The sequence below is a fragment of the Coturnix japonica genome, chromosome 4 (genome assembly GCF_054131305.1).
Source record: "Coturnix japonica strain WE chromosome 4, WE-NBRP24, whole genome shotgun sequence".
In the NCBI taxonomy this organism is placed as follows: Eukaryota; Metazoa; Chordata; class Aves; order Galliformes; family Phasianidae; genus Coturnix; species Coturnix japonica.
In genome coordinates this window covers 62,775,454-62,798,367 of record NC_140666.1, presented here as the reverse complement: position 1 = coordinate 62,798,367, position 22,914 = coordinate 62,775,454, and the positions used below count along the sequence as shown (strand labels likewise).

The following is a 22,914-nucleotide window of genomic DNA, read 5'->3' as shown; positions in this document are numbered from 1 at the left end:
TTGTTCATGGAACAGAATACAGAATAGTGTCCTCCTGTGTTGCACAGAAAACAGCTTTTTCCAAGGCATGCTTCCTTTTGTTCAGTAGAAAGAAGCAAAGACTGCAACCAAACAGCACTGTCAAATGTGACACTGGTGGTGCATTTGCTATTTCCTTTGCTGCACCTGTAGGGTCTAATAGTTCCCAGCTTTATCTTTGGTGAGGCAGACCTCTTTATAAAAATATTTAATTGCAGTTTTATTAATGCCAATTCACCCTGCTATAATAAACTCATCAATTTGCATGCAGTGATTGAAAGGAAAAGATAGATGGAAGTCTATTATAATGTTGTTAGATAACCAGGTATGAATATGAATGAGATCGTGCCTCTTTTGGAAATACAGAGCGGTGTTGTTCAACACACTTAGTGAAACAAACATTCCTGTGAAAGCTGTATCGAGTCTAGCAGATGTTTTCTTAGGATTGTACATTACCTAACAAGCTGTTTAAATGCTTCTGACTTTAATTTGAATAAGTCTGCGTGTTTTTTAAGCATCTCTCCTAGAGGGAAACAAAACTCCATGACTATAAAGCAATATATATAGCTTAACCATTGGGTTTGTATTGAGCAGTGCTTTAGTGAGCAGGAATTCCTTTATTTTATACTCCTCCTCCCTCCTTGCTCTTTAAAAAATAAGATTTTGGGGTTTTTTTGTTTTTGTAATAAAAAGAATTGCATGGAATTAATCTGGTATTTAAAATACTTCATTCTGATGTGGCAGCATGTAATGCTCCTCAGAAATATGTACGCATGGAAATGAAGGGCCTTCAAACCCAAAGATTAGCTCTTGGAAGCATGTGCTAAGCAGTGGAATTATAAGCAGCTAAACATTTCCTAAACAGCATACAAAGAAAACCCCTTTGCAGCTTGCAGTCTGCATTCTACAGTGTAATTCAATAGGTTGTTTTCCTTCCTCTAGATTCCAGGTATTGCATGCTTCTTTCCTGAAGCACAATCTGTGAGCTGTGTGCAGACATTCCAAGCTGAGTGAATGGAAGAAAGACATTTTTAAGCAATGTGGTGTTAGTTTCAAATATAAAAGAAACCTTTGTTTCATTATTTTTAATTAGCATAAGCGTATGAGTTTGCAGATGTTGCTTCTGACACTGGTGATGTGTTGTGTATCTGCTCCTAATCCCCAGTGATATTTGAAGAGAGGAGCATGATCATGTAGTATATGGAATGTAAATTCACCAGAAACATTAATCGTATCTTAGTATCGGACCATAATGTAACAGCAATTAAATATTTACATGATAAATGAGAAAATAAGTACAGCCTTTCCAAAATCCTGTAAAATAAAGTTTTTGAATTGCATTTAGTGTATTATAAATAAACATTATGTTCTTGATATCCAGCTGTAGTCAGAAACCACTCTGAATAGCCTGTGGACAGAGATTGTATGTAGTGAGGAGCTTTTTCTTACTTGAATTAAGATACCTGAAGAGCATTTTCAGGCTTATTGGTGCCAGTGACCAACACAGTCTAAATCACTGTTCTGCCATTTGGCTTCTCTAAATATGATGGCAATACTGATGCTAAGCTTTGGGCTTCTTTCACTGCTTGGACAGCTTGAACTTACTGGATTTTGTCCACTGTTATTTGTTCATTGACATAATTCAGAGGCGCATCCTCTCTGAAGCCATCTGAAATATAAATTCATTAGGATGGAGGAGAAAAAATCTATTCTCTCCTCTGTATCCAATTTCTACTTTCATAATAAAATGGTATTTTATGAACAGGTTCAGTGTGAAATTTCTAGACCTGTAATGCAAGATGGTGTTGTGTATGAATAGACCTATTTGAACAAGTAGGAGAAAGTGCCAGTAATAGCATGGGAAGAGCTGCCAGTTTGAGTCTTTTGGGAGTACTGTTTTTTCTGTGAAAACTTTCTCAACAAAGACATATATCTAATGAGTCCATAAATAAACAGCATTTCTTAAACCTTATTGCATCAGTGAATTCAGTGTAGAACAATTTAAAGGCTTTCTGTATGTAGCGTGTAGGCCACTTGTGGGCTTACTGTCACGAAAGGTTAAGTAGATAGACACTTATTAGCATATCAAGTTATTCAAATTGATGGTTAATGAGTTTTGTAAATGAATTGATAAAATGGTAAATCAGAAGGCGTGTCATATTGTTGGAAAAATTGCTGTTTTGCAGGTGGCAATTGAAGGTTACAAAGTTGTAAAGCACTAGATACATTAACCGTCCTCTTTTCTGGGGAAGTGGGGTGGACAAAGAGCTATCAGATCTAGTTATAAGCTGATGAGATGTTCAGGAAACACGTAGATGCTTAGGGACATGGTTTAGTGGGCATGGTGGTGTTGGGTTGGTGGTTGAACTACATGATCTTAGAGGTCTTTTCCAACTTCATTTTATTCTATGTGTAGTCCTAATAGATGACATATCACACAGTAGTACTCTTCTTGAGGAATTTGTTTTGTACAAACACAGCTGCTTTTAACTGAGATGGTAATTAAGAATTGAATTTCCTGCTTTTGCTGTGCTGTTGGAGAGGATTTATTTTGTTTTCATTTAAAGGAAAAAAAGTTAAATATTTTGCTGAATATGTTGCTCAGTGGCAAGTGCTGCAGTGTCTAAAGAGAGAGCATTCATGAGTATGCAAAGGGAAGTCTTCAGCAAAATGAAAAGGATTCACAGATGCACTGGCAATTCTTGTTTAAGAGTAAGCATGAACCTACAAGTACTGTGCTTTCAACATTTTCTTCTGTAACATGAAGGGGGAAGGTGGTGAACTTACAGCAATGTAAAGCAGGTGTGCTGTGCTGTGAGCTGCATGTGAGACTGTGCTGCAACAATGAGAGTGATCAGAAGCTCTGAGACGTGAAACGACATGGCAGAGCAATGACTGGTGGATGCTTCTGCCTTCATGAATGGAAATACAATTTTGTCCTCACCAAATGAAAGATGAAGCATTGATTCGCCTGCCTGGGAAATCTTCCAGATATTATGTTAGTAAGGGTTTACCGGTGGAAAAGAAATAAGGCAGAACTGTAGCTCTAAAATAAGTTCATTTCAAACTACAGGTGGTAGTTTGGAACTGTGTATGGTTATTGGTAAGTTTCTCCTTAATTTATTTCTGAATGAGCATCCATTGGAAGATGGATATGCTGTCTTAATGCTGAAAGGATGTTTCAGGTCTGCATGCTCAAACCTGGGGAGTGTGAGATCCTTAAGTTATTCTGTGCCATTCCAAAGCAAAATGCTGATTTTGTTACCTATATGTAACACTGTGATCTTTCAGTAGGAATTCTGGGATTTGACTGTGTAAATCAAATCCCACTGTTAACTATCAATTTTGAGCATCTTCTCTTGTTCCCATTGCTTTACCTACTGATGTTATGCTCAATATTTTGGACTTGCTGTAATTGCTTGGCAAGATATGGCTTGAGGGCTTTTTAGCTTTCTCTTTTGTTCTATGTGTTTCTGAATCTACTCTCAAGTATGGAAGAACAGGCTGCTCTGTGTAAGATGCCTGGAGTTTTCATCAGCTATTGACACTCCAGTCCAGGCTAGTTTGGATTTTACGAGTCATGCAATAGTTTGCTGTTATTTGTGTCCTTACTGGCTTGTGCTCTGCTTTTCTGACTTCCAACAAACTCGTGGACGTTCAGCTACTTGGAGAGAGCTTTTCAACCCCTTGGTTTTTCTGTCTCCCTATTTGTTTACATGTCCAAACACAGAGAAATAAGTAGTTGGTTTTTTGGTGTTTTTGTGAAAGAGCAAAAGTTAAATCCCTTTCAAGTCTTTCAGTCTTGTTCAACTTGAGGCTTTTTACAGTTGCAGCAAATGGGGGCGGGCGATAATTAGGAGAACTGCACAGTTATGTAAGGGAAAGCTTGCTGCTGGAGGCTGGGCAAGCAGATTGCCTGGCCATCAACACACCACGTGTCTTCCATCTTCCCACAGTGTCCGTGCAGAGGAGTGCAGTTGAGCAACGTGCCTGGTTTTGGAAGATGAATGTGTTCAAATAAAAAAACATGATAAAAACATTTTTCCTTCGGCGTACACAAATTTTATTTTATTTTTAGAGAAATAAGAGTGTTTTATGCTACTGGAGGGTTTCAGTTGTGTTTATTTTTTGTAAATGTTTGCACTTGTTATTCTTAGCTAGAAATTCTATCAGTTGATAACTGCAACTTGAAGGCTGTCATCTAAAACTCATGGGGAAAAATCAACTTGGAAAAAGAGATTATATAATATAATGCAGCAATGATAAGAATACTGTATGCTGTGTAATGGGGAAAATACCTTGTTGTTACAGAAAACTGCTCAGCTAACCAACACTCGTAAATTGCCACCAATTTCACATCAACATTTATGAAAGCAGTGACTGCAAGATCAGTGCTTTTTATGTGTTGTTAATTTTGTTTAGTTATGTTTTGCATGGTGTGTCCATGTTACACTGATCCTATTGTTAGCCTAGACATTCAGGGGGAAGCACTGTAAGTAAACTGTGTAATGTGACACTGAGCTGCAGTGAAAGAAAGCATAGGGATCTTGTGCTGCCAGTTTGTTGGATTTGGTGTTGCAACTGCTATTCTGTATAGTCCTTTTTTATTTAGGTGGAGATGTGACTTCAGCTTTTCCAGGGCATGAGATTAATTTGAGGTATATTAATCTGTGATGGAACACAACCTTTGTATTGACTTCCAGATTTTTAAGTTCAAATGAGAATACCACTTGACAACCAAAGCTCAAACTCTTACTTGAAGGAGAATATCTGAAGTCTTCTGACTTTATTGTTAGCAGTAAATAAGTTTTGTTGCTGATGCAAGATAAAGTCCATCTTTGTCACCTGGTTTATTCAGCATCTTTTATCATCACCCTTCCAGTCTGCAGATCAGGACTTTTGAGTTGCTGAAGGGAGAGCAAGTCTATTTAGGACACTTTGAAAGTAGTGCCTCTTATTTATTCCCGTGCAAACTACAACAGATACAAAGAGCACAACAACACTGTTTGATGGAGCACATTCTCAGCTATTCTCATAGTCACCAGCACTAGCTGATTCACGTGGATGAGCTGATTGAGGCCCTCTTCATTTTGTGGTGTGACAGCTGTGTATGGCCATCCACAATGTGGTCCTTCATGTCCCTGACACTGCTGCTGAAACACGCCACCCATTGCCTCACTGTGCTCACATCCACTCTCTGGGTTTCAGCAAGTGTCGATGAATGTCAGTGAGTGCAGTTTTTTTTCTGCACAGAGGAATTCAGTGACACACCTTTGCTTCATATGCTCTCCTATATCAGATGCCATTTTGTCCAACTGTCCCTCTGCTGCCATCTGTTATATTTTGTAACAGATGTATTTTATAACAATATGCATGGGATATTGCTGGGAAGGTTCAGCTTCTATTGCAGTACCACCACCGTCTGCCTCTGACGGCATGGTCCAACATAATAAAATAGGAGGTATTACTTTCCTAGCAGCCCTCACAAAAAATGGGAGGCATTGTATTCATGCAGTCTTCTTTGCATTTACCAGAGGCATGTGTGTTGGATAAGCTGCTTTGCACTAGAAGCTCATGAAAATCCAAGAAGGTATTGATAAACAAACAGGTTTATTACACCATAATATGTTGTTCACTGTGGAAATATAGTAGCACTGGAGAAAACATTTAAACAGGACTAAACCAGCCTAAAAGTGGTATGGATATTTCCCTACTGATGGCTGTGTTTAACAGATATTCTCAGGCTGCTCTCATGAGAGACTGAGCTGCAGAGGTCGTCTTTCCAGCCCTTATCTCTTTCATCTTCAGGCCTTAAGGCTGTTAGTGTTTTCTTTGTCAAAGCTTGTTGCCTGAAAAGGCCTGGGTTTCACCCTAAGTTGGGTGTTTGTTTGTTTTTTTCCCCCACCTCACTTGGTTAGAGGAAACAAAACAAGGCAAAACTAACTAGGTTTTAACACAGCATTGTTAGTTAAGCTTCCATGGAAGACTGCAAAAGCCTCTCCAAAATTTGTCAGTTGCAGCATCAGCATACACAGACAGGACTGGCACGTTCCTCCTTTTGCAGAAAGGCTAATCGTGTTCATATGAACTTGAGACAAGCATTGGTATTATGGTGGAAGAAAAGGTAACCTTTGCTTGATCATGTTTTCTTTTCAGGCCGTCTTTAGCTCATCTTATTGCTATCAGGGGTGTTTTGTTTTCTGTTGGGTAGCAGAAGAAATGGACACAATATGTGAAAATAAATGTAGGTCAGGTTCATTTGATAGCTCTACTTTCATTAGTTGGTCACCTTTTGCACACTGAAGTGGATGCAGACCCTTAAAGAACAGCTTTTGCTGAACTGCCAGTTTTTGGTGATCGCTGAACTAGAGAACCATGTGGAATATTGTCATAATGCATTTCTTACAAGAGGCTGACCTCAGAATGTGGGTATCTAAGATGATTATAGCATGGGTACACTGAATATTATTCTTTTTTTTCTTCCAGTTTGTGGAGACATCCATGGCCAATTCTTTGACTTGATGAAACTGTTTGAAGTGGGAGGTTCTCCTGCCAACACACGGTATCTCTTCCTGGGGGACTACGTGGACAGAGGGTACTTCAGCATTGAAGTAAGTTCTGTTTCTGACCGCGAATCTGCTTGCAGACTGTGGCATGTATTTGGTACAGTAATTTAATGAGTTCAGGAATGCTGAGGTTCTTTGCAGATACCACCATGAACAAAAGAGGTCATTGTTACATGTCACTGGAGTGATGTCCAGATAAATCCCACTGTATCTGTGCTGAAAAGCTGATGAAGAACAGGCCTTGGTGCTTGTAGGGGCCCTCCTAGGATAGCACAGAAGGCAGTCGGCTCTGCAGCTTGCACAAGTTAGGTAGAATGAATATGCATGAGCTGTTAGGAAAGAGATAGAGGAATTAAATGAGTAATTCACAGTGTAGTTGGACTTCCTGTTTTGTTTTTGGTTATTTTTCCAAGGTATGAAATGAAAGGACAAGATCAGGAGAGAGAGAACAAAAGCCAGCAGATAACACATCATGCTGGGAAGGTTGAGTTCTGTTTAGGTACAGGTTGCAGGGCATGTGATCTTTGGCTCTTGATGAAGCACTTGAATCCACAGAGCAGTGATGCTGAAGCTGCTGAGACATTGTGTAGGTGCAGGATGTGAAATGTTCAGGTCAAATTACAGTATCTTCAGTGGCCTTGTGATGGAAAATCCTTGAAGGAGGCAGTGCCCTGTCCAATGTTCCATCCAAACGTTTTATGAGAAGAAAGTCAAATACTGGGCTTAAGTGCATTGCTGCGGTGCTCATGAGAGAAACTGAATTTATTCTGTTTTGCTGTTTGGTTTTGCAGACTGACAGTTGAGGTGCTCAATTATCAAATAAAATCTCATCTAGATACGTTCAGCTGATCATAGGTGATCTGGTCACTAAGAGAACGATTGTTCTCGTAGTGCCTTGTAACAGCTTTTGAGTTACAGCTCAAGTCTTTTCTCTGTAAAATTTGGACTTGAACTCCCTCCGTGATGAGGGAAAATACATTATGTTAAAAGCAGTGTTGGTCCTTTTATGCATGGCCGCGTACCTGCTGATGAGGTGGCTGCATGCACTGATGTTTCATTTTACAAAGTATATCTTTAGTACACTATTGTCTTAGCAGTATAAAAAACATAGTCCCAAACAGCTGAATTACTAATGTGTTTGCAAAATGGATCAGTGCATTGTCTTGCCAGTTCTATTTTTACGGCATGAACTGTCTTAAAAATAAGATTCTATAAAACTGCTTCTGCTTTATTGGCTGCTTTTAAAACTTACTTTAGAATGTTAACATAATCTTTGGGAGGTGAAACATTCTACACATAGAAAAGCACTGTTCCAAGTGCAAAATCTCTAAAAACTCAAGATCTGCAAGATTTTAGTCCACCTATTGTAAATTATTATATGTAGCCAGGATTAGTCTAATGCTGAATTCAAAGCTTCCTGCTTTCTTTTGAGATATGTGTGTTTTCTTTATCCCATCTCAAATTTATGGTCAGCTGTGGGCCAGCCTTTCATTGTGTGGGTGCAGGGCTGCTGGGGGAAGGCTGGGAATATGGTAGGGAGCTTCACTGGCCCATTCTGCTGTGCAGCTGAATCTTGAGCTGACATTTTTCAGACATGCCAGCCTCATTCATATCTCCTGAAGACTTGGACTGTGCCAGGTTGCATCTGGAAGATTTGAGTTTTGTTTCCATTTCTTTATATGTTTTTAATACAAGAGATAGGAGAAATGATCTGCTTCGGTTTTCAAGTGCCTGCCCGACAGTTTGCCAGAATTTATTCCAGAGCTATTACTGAATAAAGATGAACAAACCATATAACAGCAAAATAGCTTATGGGTGGGGAATAGGCCCCTTAAAATAATTCATTTAGCAATCTGCACACATATATACTATATTCTGCATTTAGATTTTCCATTCTGGAACGCTGCTTTTTCACTGGGAGCTGTGCTGGCTCCTATCAGCACAAAGGAAATATCTTAACTGTCACTTACATTATTCCTTTTTGTATGTAGGGTTCTCAGATTACTACTTTTTTGGTGCATAACTGATTCTCTCCACCTGTCACCTTGATTAAAGAATGCCTCTGAAAGAAAAGGCATACTGTTTCATAACTGTATTTGGATTTACAGCTATGCATTCAGGCATGAACTTACCAGAATCAGTACTGACAAGGAAAGGAAAACAAAAGGAATGTGCTTTGGCAGGCTGGGGGATGCTTTGTGGAGAAGGGGTCCTGAGTACATTTAAGCAGGCCCCAGCCCTTGCCAGGACTTTGTGCTGGCCTAGAGCTCCTAGTGGAAAAACAGTCCTACCGTGCCTCAATGCGTATTTCCACCACACTTGTACCCCACGCTCTTTATTTGGTCTGTTGGCTCCCTTTTCTGCCAGCGTAGATGACATGAAACAACTGCAGTTCTGGGGTCTTTCCAAAATAATTAAGTAGGTGGTCCAAGGTACTAATCACAAGTAATAGAAGCTTTTTAAAATCCCCTTCAGTTGCTGTGCATTATCTAGCGTAAAAGTGACACCATTGAGCCTAGGCCTAGCTGAGTTCTGGCAGTGGGCGAGATAATCCTTGTCTGTGGGCTGGAAAGCATTTGGGATTCTTCTGGATGAAAGGTGCTATATAATGCAAGCTATTATCATGAAGAACAGAAGAAGAAATTGCGTAAGGTAGGTGGAAGGCATTTGATAATGCACAGGGAAAAAGAGAGAAGTGTTTGCGTAAGGCACTCATCAGAAATGACAGTTCTTGCCCCACAGAGCTTTTGATCCAAGGGTTCAATCGTTCATGCACGTGCTCTGTTTTTACCAGGCAGAGTTAGCAGCATTGCTTGAAGAGAGCATTTTAGCCTGTTCAATTACTTCTAAGCAAGTTGTTGCAGGGGGAGAGACTAGTAAAGAAATTTTGATGGCTACCAAAAAAGAAAAACAAAAAAAGAAAAATAAAAGCAAAACTCTAACTAGAATGAGAGGAGCTTTCTTGGCACGGACCAAATCTTTATCCCTTAGCTGTGCTGTCTTTTCCACTTGGTCTTTTGGCAGAGCTGAGCATTTCTTCACTTAGAATAACAGACTTCTGCAAGCTGCAGTATCTGATGTGGTACACTTGTTTCCTCAGCTCTGTAGCTGATAACCTTTCCAGACTGTGCTTGTGCACTGTTCCAGGGTTTTGACTATGGAGGAGAAACCTTTTGGCTTTCCTTTTCAGACTTGTTTATGGTCATGGATAAAATAAATCTTTTATAACAATTTTTATATTATTTTTATTTCTAAATCCAAAGCATAGTTAGCTTATATGTGGGTATGCTGGAATAAGTAGTAAGGAAGAATGTCTGATCTTTACCTGAGTCTGAAGGCATTTCAGAAGTCAGATGTGACTGATGCAGGGTAGAGTATGCATGTAGACTGCTTTTCATTGATGTCTGAAAAACGACCACCACAGTAAATACCAAATATAATGCATTAATGTTACGCATTAATATTAACTGTTGGAATTCTCTTCCTGCCCAATCCCACATAAAAACACATAGGCTTAAATTTGAACTGAGTATCATGAGATGCATTCTGATCAGTTTTGACAGGGCAGACAGTTGAGATTAGTTAACAAAACAAAATGAACAAAACTAGAGATGTGCAGACTTCTTCATTTCCCAAACACAGAGACTGAAGCTGCAAAATGGAGAAACTGCTTTTGTCATATTTCTAGCAAGAAAAAAGCGAGCTGTTTGCAGCAATTATGAAGAATTTCACTATCTGATCTTACATCAATTAGAAAAGCGTGTTGCACTGGCATAAAGACTGTCTGTAGGTTGATATTGAAGATCTGGTTATACTGCCGTACTGTCTGTTTACCAGCTGAGCCTTAAGAGAAGAGATCATCATTTATGCCCTGAAAGCTGGAGAAAAAAAGAGGAAGAGTGGGAAATAAAATGCAAAGCTGGTTGCAGTGAAGTCAGTGCTATCATTTCTTATTTTCTGCGGCGTGTAGTGCTTTCTTTCCCTGTGCTCAAGAAATGGGAGCTCAGAAAAGGATTTGCATCACTGGATTGTTTTGGCTCTAGATGCGATGCATCTGTGTCTCTGAAATGGTTGTACTAGTAGTGCAAATGCAATTAAGTGTGCAAAAATTTATGTAGTTTCCATTAATTATTCAGTTTTAGAAACCTGAATCTGTACTAGCTCCTGCAATGGTATAATCGTTGCAGTGCATTTAAAGTGTGCATTTTTTGTATTTAGAGTGTGTGTGAGTGAAGGAGCTGTGCTAAACGTTACACCACAGTTCACAGAGCAGTAGAGACCTTTGTAATGCATGGCTTAATATATTATATTACCTTATGTTTATTCACACTGAACTTCGTCTGCTGGGGGAGTGCACAGTGGCATCAGTCATTTCTGGAGAGTTCATTTTCTGTTACTCATATAGAACCACAGAGCTAATAGTGATCTTCAGCTTTCACAGGGCTGGCTATGCATTCTTGACAAAGGAGCATACATGAGGCATAGGACTCTGCTATCATTAGCAGCAGTGGTGACTGTTTTTCATCTTAACTTAATATGAGTTTCATGCTAGAGTTTAGGGGTCTTTGTTTTCCTGGTTCAGAAGGTGGGGAGGTATCAAAGTGTAAGAAACACAAATCCCTTGTCCAATTTGAAAATGCACATCTCTGGCTTACACAGAACTTAATTGCACAGACCTTTCCTTCCTGATGATGAAGATGCCACCTCGTATTTGTTTAGTTTGAAATAACAATCTGCTAATTAGTTCTTGTTTATTACAATAGCTTGTTACTGGACTTAAAAACAGAAAAGAGAAAAAAATAAAGGAACTATCTAAACAATAAGACTTAAATATGACAGCACTGAAAACTACACAAACTGTTCATGTTGGGATTATGTTACTTGAATAGTGGTTTGGAAATGCAGAATGTGCTGCCTTGATTTCCCTTTTTCTGTCTGGTTCTCTTAAATGCTTCAAAGGAAACATAGAAGAATAAGAGTATGATTAAGCAAGTTTAAGTGTTCTATGCGTTAGCAAGTAACAAATGCACACAAAAAAGTAAAAGATAAAATGTTGTTTTCCTTATTTGCCTTGCTTTCTAGACCTGGATGGTATTTTAAGTATCTTGTGCGCGCTTCAATCTTTCTGGGGCTTTATGAGAATGTAAAGCTTTAAAAGAAAATCTATGCCACTCTATTTCTTAACAAAGCACTTCATCTTTCCACTACTCATTGTACTTTCCCAAATTATAAAGTGATTTTGGCAGAACTAGAAGCTTTAGGGTAGCTTCAATATAACTTCTAAAAAGTTGGAACTCTTCATGTATGAATGGGAGCATCATTTTAGTCATCTTGTCTCACAGCATTTACATCAATTTTTTGCATTAAGCAATAAGTTAAAAGAACTTGAGTGTTCCAGAGTCTTTGGAATAATGATGAGACCTAACAGTTATTATCAGTTTTAGAGAATTCTGCTGGTGGCTTGGAGGAGTCCAGGCTTCCTTCCCCAGCAAAGTGAAAGCCTCAAAGCCAAGTCTTTTCTCCCTGTACAAGCTTCCGAAAACCTTCCCTAGGGATGCTCTTCCTCATTGTTTTGGGCCACAGTGTAGGTTGGAAAAGATCTTCATGATCATAAAGTCCAGCCAACAACAAGTTCAACACCTACTGAACCCCACCACTTGGCATGGCTCTAAAGGACATGGCTCATGCATCTCTTAAGTATCTCCTGGGACAGGGGCTCTACCACTGACCTGGGCAGCACATTCCACTACTCAACCACCCTTTAAGTGACAAAATTCTTCCTAACAAGCAGTATAAACCTCCCCTGGTGCACCTTGAGGCCATTAACTCCCATGACTTAATGTTCTAATTTCCATCTGGATGATGTCACAGCGGTGTTCCTGGTATTGGGCCATCTCTTCTCACTGCCTGGTGTGGCAGTAGGTCCCATTGGAGGGAGAAAGTGATGTGAGCTCAGGAGAGATTCTTCCTTGTTTTCCCAAATGGGAAGACTGATTTTTCAAGTCCTGCCTGTAACTTCACTACTCCTTAACTTGCCTATAAAGCCTCTGAATAAACAAGCAAATTAGGAAGTCCTGTCAGTATCTAGAAGTTTACGCGTAATAAATTCAACATAAAGTGCAGTATTGTAAAACTCCTGCTGCTATATAATTATCTGTAGAGTGTGAGTCTTAGCGCAAATATAAAAATGTTTCATTCTTTTTTGTATGAGATGATGACTGTTTAGCAAATGAGAGCAGAAATCGAAATGTTCAGATATGATTACCATAAATTTTCTGTTTCTTTTTATCAAGACATTCTGAATTGTAGAAGAGAATTCATACTGTACAAATTTAAAGGCATTGAACTGACAAAAGTGATGGTTCTGTGCTATGCAGAAACCACTATTAGAAGTACATTGAGTTTCCAAGCTGTTGGTTATTAAGGTAAATAAATTCCCCCAGCAGAATGAGGTGGGATGGTATTAGTGGATAGCTGCAAACGCAAAAGATAACTTTTATTTCTCGTGCAACAAATCTGCAGTGAGTGGACAGAATCGCAGAATCATAGAATTACTCAGGTTGGAAAAGACCTTAAAGATCATCAGTACCAACCACAGCCTAACCATAGTACCCTAACTCTAACAACACTCTGCTAAATCGTGTCCCTGAGCACCACATCCAAACTGCTCCTAAACACATCCAGGGACCATGACTCAACCACCTCCCTGGGGAGCCTATTCCAGTGCTTAACTACCCTTTCTGTAAAGAAGTGTTTCCTAACACTTCTTTCCAACCTCAACTTACCTTGGTGCAACTTTAGGCCATTTCCCCTCATCATGTCACTTGTCACCAGTGAGAAGAGACCTGCCCCGCTCTCACTGTAAGCACCTTTCAGATACTGGAAGAGAGCAATAAGGTCTCCCCTCATCCTTCTTTTCTCCAGACTAAACAGCCCCAGCTTCCCAGCAGCGAGCTGCTTGCCTTGGCAGCATTGGGAAGACTGAACAGTGAACCTCCTGGGGTGAGATAGGATGGTCGTACTTCCATCAGCTCTCCTGGAAGCTGGGGCCATCATGTGCACGTGATAAATATTCCACAAAGGTTGCAAGTTTGCTCATCTGTTAAGAGCTACATTGCCATGCCAGTTTTGGCTCAACACAGCTATTTTATTCAGATGGTCGTGGGAGGTCTGAGCAGATACTAGCTCCTCTGAGCTATATCTTGTTTTAAAACCGTTATTAGAAGAATTATTCTCTCAAATAGAAATCTTCTGGTTTAAACAAAAGGCTTTTCTGAAGCTTTGGAGTAACTTCATTTTAAAGCAAGGCCTTGGTGGATTCTTTTCTCAGTCACTCGCACTGGACATTGTTGAGTGAATAATAAGCTAATGCTCGTTACAAAGGGTAACATAGAAATAGCATAGTACTGGAAGCTAAGGTATTTCCTGAAGTGCAGGTTAAATTGTTCTATGGCAACTCTTTCTTCAGTCAGGAAATGCTGATCTTCCTGTGAAATTGTTTCCAGTGCGGATTTTGGTCTGACCTTCCAGGTGGAGCACACTGGTGTTATTTCAGGGATGCACCACACTGCTTCTTGAAAGCCATCAAGGCAGGGATTTACCCAGTGTGTGCAACTGTGTTACAGACTACTGACAGTCTGGATTTGCTTCTCTTTGTGTTTCCAACCAAGTGCGGGGGGGAGAAAAGTGACTGAATTTCATAACGGTTTATGAATTCTTTTTCTCTGTCTTTTCAGTGTGTGCTGTACTTGTGGGCCTTGAAAATCCTTTACCCCAAAACACTGTTTTTACTTCGTGGGAATCATGAATGTAGACATTTAACAGAGTATTTCACATTTAAGCAAGAATGTAAGTGTACCTTCTAAGTTTTCTTGACTCCCTGTTCAACAGCTTCAGTTATTTGGTTTGTATTTGATATATGCTTTGTATCAGTAATTTTTAAGGCACTTTTAATGTTCACATTATGTAATGTTAATGTGTCATCCATGCTCCCTGAGAGGGCAGTCGTCCTGTAGGGCTTGGGGAGGGTGTTTCAGTTGTGGAGAGAGGGGATTAGACTCAGAGCTAATGCTTAGAAATGTGGCATGTTCACATTTACCTTGTAAGTAGGCTGACACTCTTTTTGAGGGAATTCTTTTCTTTGTTGCAAGCAGGGATGCAGTGACACACAAAAGCTCATTAGATGTAGACCTTTACTTGCATAATCAAACTTTTTTTTTCTGAGATTGTAAACTGAAGCTATTGCCATAAGTCTGTGTTGCCTGCTTAGCAGTGAGTATAAAGGAAATGTTAATTGGCTTGAAGGCTTCATGGTTTGCTGGCTTTAATATCTGTATTGGAAAATTAACATTTCAGCTTCATTGTACCACCCCATTCATTTCATAATGGTATTTCTGTAGATAATTAATTATAAGGGACTGAGCTTCTGATTACTTTGAGTGAAAATGTAGTAGCTGATTACCATTCAGCAAACTTTATTAAGGCTTTCTGTATGGATTTCATGGCAGACAGTAATAGGATATAAAATCGTTTATTTGCAGTTTTTTTCAGAAATATAGTTGCAGAACTTTTCACCTTAACTGGAGAATAAAGAACTTTTTCACCAGTTGAGAACAATAACCCTAAAGATATATTTTTTAAATGCAAAGCAAGCTTTGATGCAGTCCTCAGTACAGGAGAGTTGTGACAGCAAGATCAAGGTACTAAGGAGCATCCTAATTTCTGTTTTCCTTTTGAGTGTTGATGGTACTTTCTGTTATCATTTTGATCTTTAAAAGGTAAAATCAAATATTCAGAACGAGTATATGATGCCTGCATGGATGCCTTCGACTGCCTTCCCTTGGCTGCTCTGATGAACCAACAGTTCCTGTGTGTACACGGTGGCTTGTCTCCAGAGATCAACACCCTAGATGACATCAGAAAAGTAAGTATGAGTAGCGCTCAGGTCTAATGAGTGAGCAGTTAATCACTGACAAACAGAATGTGAATCATTTCTTGCTTTCTTTCATGTAAGATGCTTTTATGTCGTTTTGACATTCACATCAACCTTATCACCTTTTAAAGGTCCTTTTAAATAGAGCATAAAAGGAATTGCTGTAATTAGTGCTATGTTGTTTTATTGAGGTGAAGAAATCTCCAACATCCAGTAAGACACAGGATTTATCATCTTTGTGTTCTGAAAAAATAATTGTTAGGTGAGTAAGTACTGAGGAGCAAATGAACACACAGCATTAGTTTTGTGTAAGAGAGATCTGTTAGCACATTGTAAACATACTACCTGATGATTCCTTGCAACATAACGGGCATTCTGCATTTTCTTGGAGAGAAGGGTAAAAGACAGTTGTAGAAAAAAATTCATGATACTTAAAGCATGTAACAGAAGATGTGATACTGTACTTACTGAGCTCCATGTAGATGCTGTGAAATGGTTTCTTTACATACTCATGTTGTTGAATGTTTTCAAGGATTTTTTATTCAGATGTTTTGGAAAAAGAGATCTCAGTTGATATTGCTAAAAAGAAATATGGGTATATACTTTTGACTTTTATAGACACTACAAGATGAATTGTATTCTGAGGTTAATTTGTAGCCTGGTAAGAGGAATACTGCTTTTTAATATTTCCCTACGTTGTAATCTTACAGCATGATTCTGTATAATTGTAGTTTTTAGTACCAGAGATCAAACAGAAACAAATTTTTAGCTATTTAATTAGGAGTGGGGTTATGGGAGGAATAGAAATATAGCAGGGTTTTATAATGTAGCGAGTCACAGGATCACAGAATTGTAGGAGCTGAAAGGGACCTCCAGAGATCATCAAGTCCATTCCCTCTGCAAAGCTGGCCCCCTACAGCAGGCTGCACAGGATGGCATCCATGTGTGTCTTGAATATCTCCAGAGAAGCAGAATCCATAACCTCCCAGAGCAGCCTGTTCTGGTGCTATGGTGTGAATATTGTCTTGGTACTTAAATATTGTTGGGGTTGTTCAATTTTTTTTCCCCCTCAAAATATATTGAAATCAAAATGGGAATTTGCTTTGAAATATCTGTTGTACCTTGTTCTTGAAATGCCGCACATGAATCAAGTGCTGTGATATCTGAAAAATCACACAACACAGGAATACTGTCCTTATTTGCTAGTGGAACAACCTGTAAAAAACAGTAAAAAAAAATTAATTAAAAATCCCATACAAAATTCACATACAGTGTTTCATGTTTTTGTTATCTCTATTATTTCTCTTCATCAGTGTTAGCAAGAAGCATTTTAATTCAAAAATTCACAAAATCCAATTGCTTTAAAGCTGAGAGCATCCCAAAGCTGTAAAACAGTTTGTTTGAGGTGTTCATTTGGCAACCTATGGAATGAAAAATAACAACTTTTCATCAATGTTTTTGTGATACGTAGTTGAAAGAAGTTAGTATTTCTTTCTCTCCTATTTTCCTTAGTTAGATCGATTCAAGGAACCACCTGCATATGGACCTATGTGTGACATCCTCTGGTCAGATCCATTAGAGGACTTTGGAAATGAGAAGACTCAGGAACACTTCACTCACAACACAGTCAGGGGATGCTCATACTTCTACAGGTGATCATTACTTCGATTGCATGTATTTCTGTTTGTGATTTCATTCTATTTCAGAGATATAAATGTTTGCTTGATGTTTGTGACACTTCTTTGATAACTGGGTTGAGAAGACGGTGGGCACTTCTTTCTGTAGGCTTGCCTTGCTTTCGGGTAATTTTATCCTTGGTTTATTAATCTTGCCTTTTCCCCACAACTGGGAAAACCTAAATGATTTATTTTTATTCACCTGTGTATTGAGCTTCTTTTTGTTCTTGTAAGTTAGGAAATAAGTGTCTAATAGGAAGGTGGCTCTGGCCTTTCTCCATTGCCAGTGGCAGGTTTCTTGATTTCTAGAGTCCTGTGGCCACGAGGCAGAGGACGCCCGGTAGGTTTGCTTGAGCTAGTGGTGAAGAACCTACCAGGTGCTGCTTTCCTTCTTGCTTTCTTTCTCTTTTCAGAGTAGGAAGGGTCTGTGTTACCTTATGAAAGGAGTGGTGATTACATTGTACACTATGGGGATTTTGAGGAACTTGTCTCTGTTTTTTGTTGTTATGGTGATTCAGACAAGCTTATAAGGAGGATAGGGCAGTGGAACTAGCAGAATCGGGAGGATGAGTGACAGAATGAGAAGTGTATCCAGTGAAGGGATGTACAAGTCTTAAGTTTTCCAGAAGAGCTCAGCAGGAGTGAAGAATCCGGCTTTTTAAATTGTCTTAGAAAACCTCACCCAAAATGTAACTGACCCTGAACTCTTTAATGAAACGTCAAGAATTAATCAGTGGCTTCTACCAGTAACTGGGAGACAGAGGTGCTAGAATCAACATTCTAGTTGGCAGCGTTAACAGAAAGGTAAATGATGGTTTGACTTTGAGAAATTAGTCTTCCTAGCCCTTTCTTTGAGCTGTAATTGCTCCAGCATGGGATGGACTGAGAACAAAGCAGTTTGTGCTGCAGCCTGTGCTGTCAGCACGCACCTTTTGTGGATAAGTAATACCACAGCCTTCAGATCAATACAGTCTGGAATGTGCTCAATATGTGTGTTTGGTCTCATTATGAAAGAAGGTGTCAAACTGTTGCAAACAATTGATCTGTGAAGAAATAGGCTTATGACTCCAAGGGCTACAATCATTCCTCTTCCTTTGAACAACACTGAATGCTGATGAATTCCTAGGAGTTCCAGGCACCATTCCTACAAACAATGAGTAATAGCAGTTTCCTTTCATGAACCTCTCTTAAAAAGGGTAGAAAACCTTGCGGACATGCTTTGTACTTAGATGCTTGTTTGTACTCTTATCCTTTAAATTTTAGGGTTTTCCAGAGCTCTATTTCTCAAGATTACCATGAAATTCCCCAATAATATGCATCAGTTTTTCTCCTGATAATGTTAAATCTCAGATCTAGTCTGTGCACTCTTTCGTAATCAGGATATATTCACATATATGCATATTCAGGAAAAGATGAAATATTTGCAAGATTCCTACTTGTGAGATAATGGGGGAGGAATGAGGTGGGGAAATGGAGCTGTATAGTGACTCTAGCAGATGGCCAACTTGGAATCACCTTTGCCTGAGATTATTTACAAGCAAGTGTTACTCTTAAAATAAGTATGTAATTGCTCAGAATTTCTTTCATTGTTTACTAAATTACAATTCCTGGGGGGTTGGAGGTGAAAGAAAAGCAAAAAAACACCACCAAAAAAGAACACATCCATGATAGCAGGTGCATCACCCAGCTTCCCTTGTCTTTTCTAGCTTCATCCCAAGAGAAGGATAGTTTCCAAAGCAGCCAGCTAGGATGTGAAGCAATGACTTAATTAGGCTGTCCTTCCTCAAGACTGTCTGTTGATAGAATAGACTTTAGTTTAATTCGTCAAAGAAGCAGTTAGTCATTTCCAGAATTTTAAGTTAAAAGACAAGACAGTGGTGGGCATTTTGTATCAGCGTCAGGAAGATGCCAGACACATGCCAGGAAAATGATTTCTAGATGATTAAGATCTCTTAATTGCAGGAAATATCTGTGATAAATAGTTTCTGCTTTATCAGATGTGTTCATTATCCTGGCAAGTTCCAACTTGACACTTAAGTGTTTCTATAGTTATTTCCTATAACAGAAGCTATGAGAAAGATGTGTTTAACAGTAAAGCAGCCTTCCAGCTGTGTACATGCAACATTAACTGGGCTTTCCAGCTCAGGAGTACATTAAATCTTCTCTATTCATCCAAAACTCATTTGAGAAACGTTGAGCCATTTGTATGAGCTAAATGTATGTGAGAAAGTATAAAGAATGTTGTTTATAGTAGTCTGACAAGCTTTTCACTACATCTATTAGGTGATCACTCACAGCCCATTGAATTTCAAACTGATCAAGCTTTTTCTGCAAGAAGTTGCCTTTTGTGTCACAATTCTTAAACTGAGTATGGGTAGCACTGTAAAATCTGTTCTGGAAATCGCAGATGTAACCTGTAATTTAGAGATGTAAAGGAAAATCAACTCAATTTTCAAGGGTGCTATACGTGAACATTTATTATCTTCTGTGTCCTACAGCATTTCGCACTGTAGGTTATCAGTATTTGTGGGGCCTGGGAAATAGCAGTAGCACAGTGCTGGAGTGAAAAATAGCTGTGGTAATCAAGCAACTTTTTGGAAATTTGTTTGATTTCCCTGTACTTTGAACTACACCAAGAGCAACAGCTATGAGATTTCACTTCCCTTTCCTGAGACTATTGCATCCTAACGCATAGAATACAATATTTTATTCAGGGAATGTTACAAACAAGGGAATTGTTTTTCCTGTGGTGTTTTTGTTTTTTCCCCCCAGATTTTTCAGCTGATCCCCCAATAATGAAGTTTACTTTGTTTATCAGATTATGTAGTTTTGCTTTGGATTTATGTAGCGTGTTTATTTCTGCTAAGCTGTTTGTACTGGTCTTGTCAATGACCCATAATAGTTATTTCATGGACTTGTGGTACAGTAACTCTCAGGCTTTTTTTGTTAAAAATGCATCTACCTTGGCAAGACGCTACTAACCTGAGAATGGCTCCTTTCAATGAGCAGAAAGCTTGAAGTCAGCTGGACTTTTTTCTCACTCAGAAACACTAATTTAAGGACAGACAGCCAGTAAGTGGTTTAGATAATGTTCGAGGTAGGAGGCAAAAAAAAGTGTCGCTTCTAAGCCACACTTGGAATGGGAGCATCATTATTCCCATAAGATTTATGAGATGGATGAAGAATTAAAATGTTCTTTCATCACATTTATTCAAAGTTGCTATTTGTATATGAAGTCTTAACTGTGAAAATTGCAACTGGATCCAAGCCCAGCTTGCTTAATTTCCATTGTGTCAAAGCTCTGGTGTAGAACTTCAGGAGTCCAGTTATGCTGCTAGGGTAATTAACTGTGCCTTGCCCTGTGGAAAAGGCTGCCTATCAGGAAAAAGCATGCATACAAGCTAATTGCTCACTTTCTGGAATTATTTGTGCATAATATTTGGTTATTTAATATTAGCAAGAACACAAGAGTAACATGAGCTTGGCCCACATCAGTGGATGGCCACAGAACTAGAGCAAATAGTGGGGAATTTTTTGCAGGCACTGTGCTCAAGCTTCCTGGGTTTTGTTAGTAAGCTTGTTAGTAGATCTTAGGGAGTGCAGAGATTTGTAAGGCTGGCTGGCTGTTGTGGCATTTTTTTTCAAAGTAACAAAAAGGGAAGGCAGAGATGTAGCAAAGCAGCAGCAGAGACTCCTGAAAGAGCTTCATTTGCTAGCCTTGGGCAAAAGTAAGGTGACTTGGCCTTAGAGATGCTCAGGGTAGGATAATAATTTCAGCCCTGCCAGCGCGTTTCAGTGGTTTACTTCACAGGTTAGTTAAGTTCATGAGTAACAAAGTCTCAATAAATGTGTGCTAAAAAGCTATTGAAGATTGTACTGTGTTTCACTATGCAGTATGAGGCATAGTTACATGCATGTGCGGGTGCAGTAGCATCATTTTAAACATTTTCACCACCTTCTCATTCTTCCATCTCCAAGGCCAGAAAGTTTTTGTTGACCTATTTATATCTGTTCAGTTGTATTGGTCCACTGCTCATGTGCACCATCAGATCTGGGAACAAGACCAATTTTAAAAAGAATGACTGTGGGGAAGATATGTACAATTTGTGGATGTATAAAATTGTCAGGCCAGAGATGATACTATGACAGTGCTCGCCTGTCCAAGTTGTGTCTATCCAAGTGCACATAAGGGGACTAGAGATGAGTTAGACTGAAGATTGGAAAAGTTTCCAGATTGTTCTGCTGTTGTCCTGCTATGTCTGCTTCTCCAGCTTCTGAAAAGTCATCTGGGGGCGAGCATAGGGTGCAGCAAGCCAACAGCATTGGTTTATTTTGTCATTTCCTCCTACCATTTAGAGCATCAGTATTTGTAAATACCCGCCATCCCCCTTTTTTTTTCCTTTGGTTGTTGTTTTTGTGACAAAAGCATTTCAAAACATATTTAAAGCCTAGTTATCAAGTGTGTGTGACTCATTTTCTGCCCTGTCCATGTCACATAGGTTCTTTAGTTCTGTCTTTGCATTTCCTTGAACTGTAGATCTAGCTGAGGAATAGCTGCATTTGGCTGAAATTTTCAAGTTATGTCTGCTAGGAAATGACCTGTCAGTCCAGGCAGGAGGTGGAGGTGGCTGGGCTCCTGGATTGTAGGATCGTGTGCTGTTATTTGGGGAGTTCTAAAAGAGGATGAGATGGAAGCTGTTATTTTTACATAGTTGCAGGTATTTTTGGTAGCTTTGAAGGACTTCCAGAAGAGTTTGTGTCTTCAAGGTATCCTATAAATGCAAAACAAAGAACAACCATGCTCCCAACGTGTCTGTGGCTGTTGTTTAAATGTGTAGGAATATTGCTAGATGAATTGTTGGAAGATCAGTGTAAAAATATCTACTCTTTCGGTTCATGTTAGCTAAGTATTGTTTCTGTTTCAAAACCGTGCAGAAGAAATCATTGATCATGCAAAAGATACCTCAGAACTAGTAAAATATTCATGAGGCATTTTAATGAAGAAGGGATGCTGAGGGGGGATATATCACAGTCACATACTCCATGGAGAATAACATCTCTAGTTTAGCAGTAGGATATTTTGTTTTCTCTGTGAGTCACTGCTCTTCTGTGATTCAGCATGACACATGAGGCGCAGGCAGAGCGGTAGGTTGTTCTGGAAAAGCCTGTTGCGTGGGGGGAGGGGGGGAGTTCTGTTTGTTTGTTTTCCCTCTTGGCCAACTGTTTTATTTCTGGCTCATCTGAATTAAAGTCTGGGCTCTGCAAAGCAGGGCGAGGAGGAGAGCGTTTCTGGAAGGGTAGCACTCACAAAAACAATTTGAGAATTAGCTTACAAGATGACTGTTTTGATTAGAAATACTTTTAAATCTATTGATTTTCATTATATGGATTTGAGGGGGGAAAAATCCAAGTGGAAATTTCAGTAAAAAGCTTGTTTCTGGTAAGCTGTGACATAATCTTTGGTTGTTTGGTCATTTGCAGGGCTTGCTGAAACATCTTTTCCTCCAAGGCCCATAGCTTTGGGATTTCTGGTTCTATACCTGTGGATTTACTTCCCTAGATAATTTCTGTATTCATAAATTTGTGTCGAATAATGTTTAAGATGAAGTCACCTTTGGGTGGGACATGAACAAAGTGCTGTCAGTTGAAGTCCTGTATTGTCAGAACCAGTACAGCATAAATAACATCTACATAAAGCTGAAAACTTTGCTTCTCCCCAACA

The 22,914-nt window shown here is 39.2% G+C and overlaps 1 protein-coding gene across 7 annotated transcripts in view; it reads left to right on the top strand.

Moving 5' to 3' along the window:
• Positions 1-22,914, top strand: part of PPP3CA (protein phosphatase 3 catalytic subunit alpha) — a 180,898-nt gene that overhangs the window by 121,267 nt on the left and 36,717 nt on the right. For all 7 annotated transcript variants that reach the window (XM_085545279.1, XM_032444064.2, XM_032444063.2 and 4 more), the window contains exons 3-6: positions 6,505-6,629; positions 14,321-14,432; positions 15,362-15,507; positions 17,029-17,168. In XM_085545279.1, coding sequence (XP_085401405.1) covers positions 6,505-6,629; positions 14,321-14,432; positions 15,362-15,507; positions 17,029-17,168 — 523 coding nt within the window. The remainder of the gene's footprint in view (positions 1-6,504; positions 6,630-14,320; positions 14,433-15,361; positions 15,508-17,028; positions 17,169-22,914) is intronic.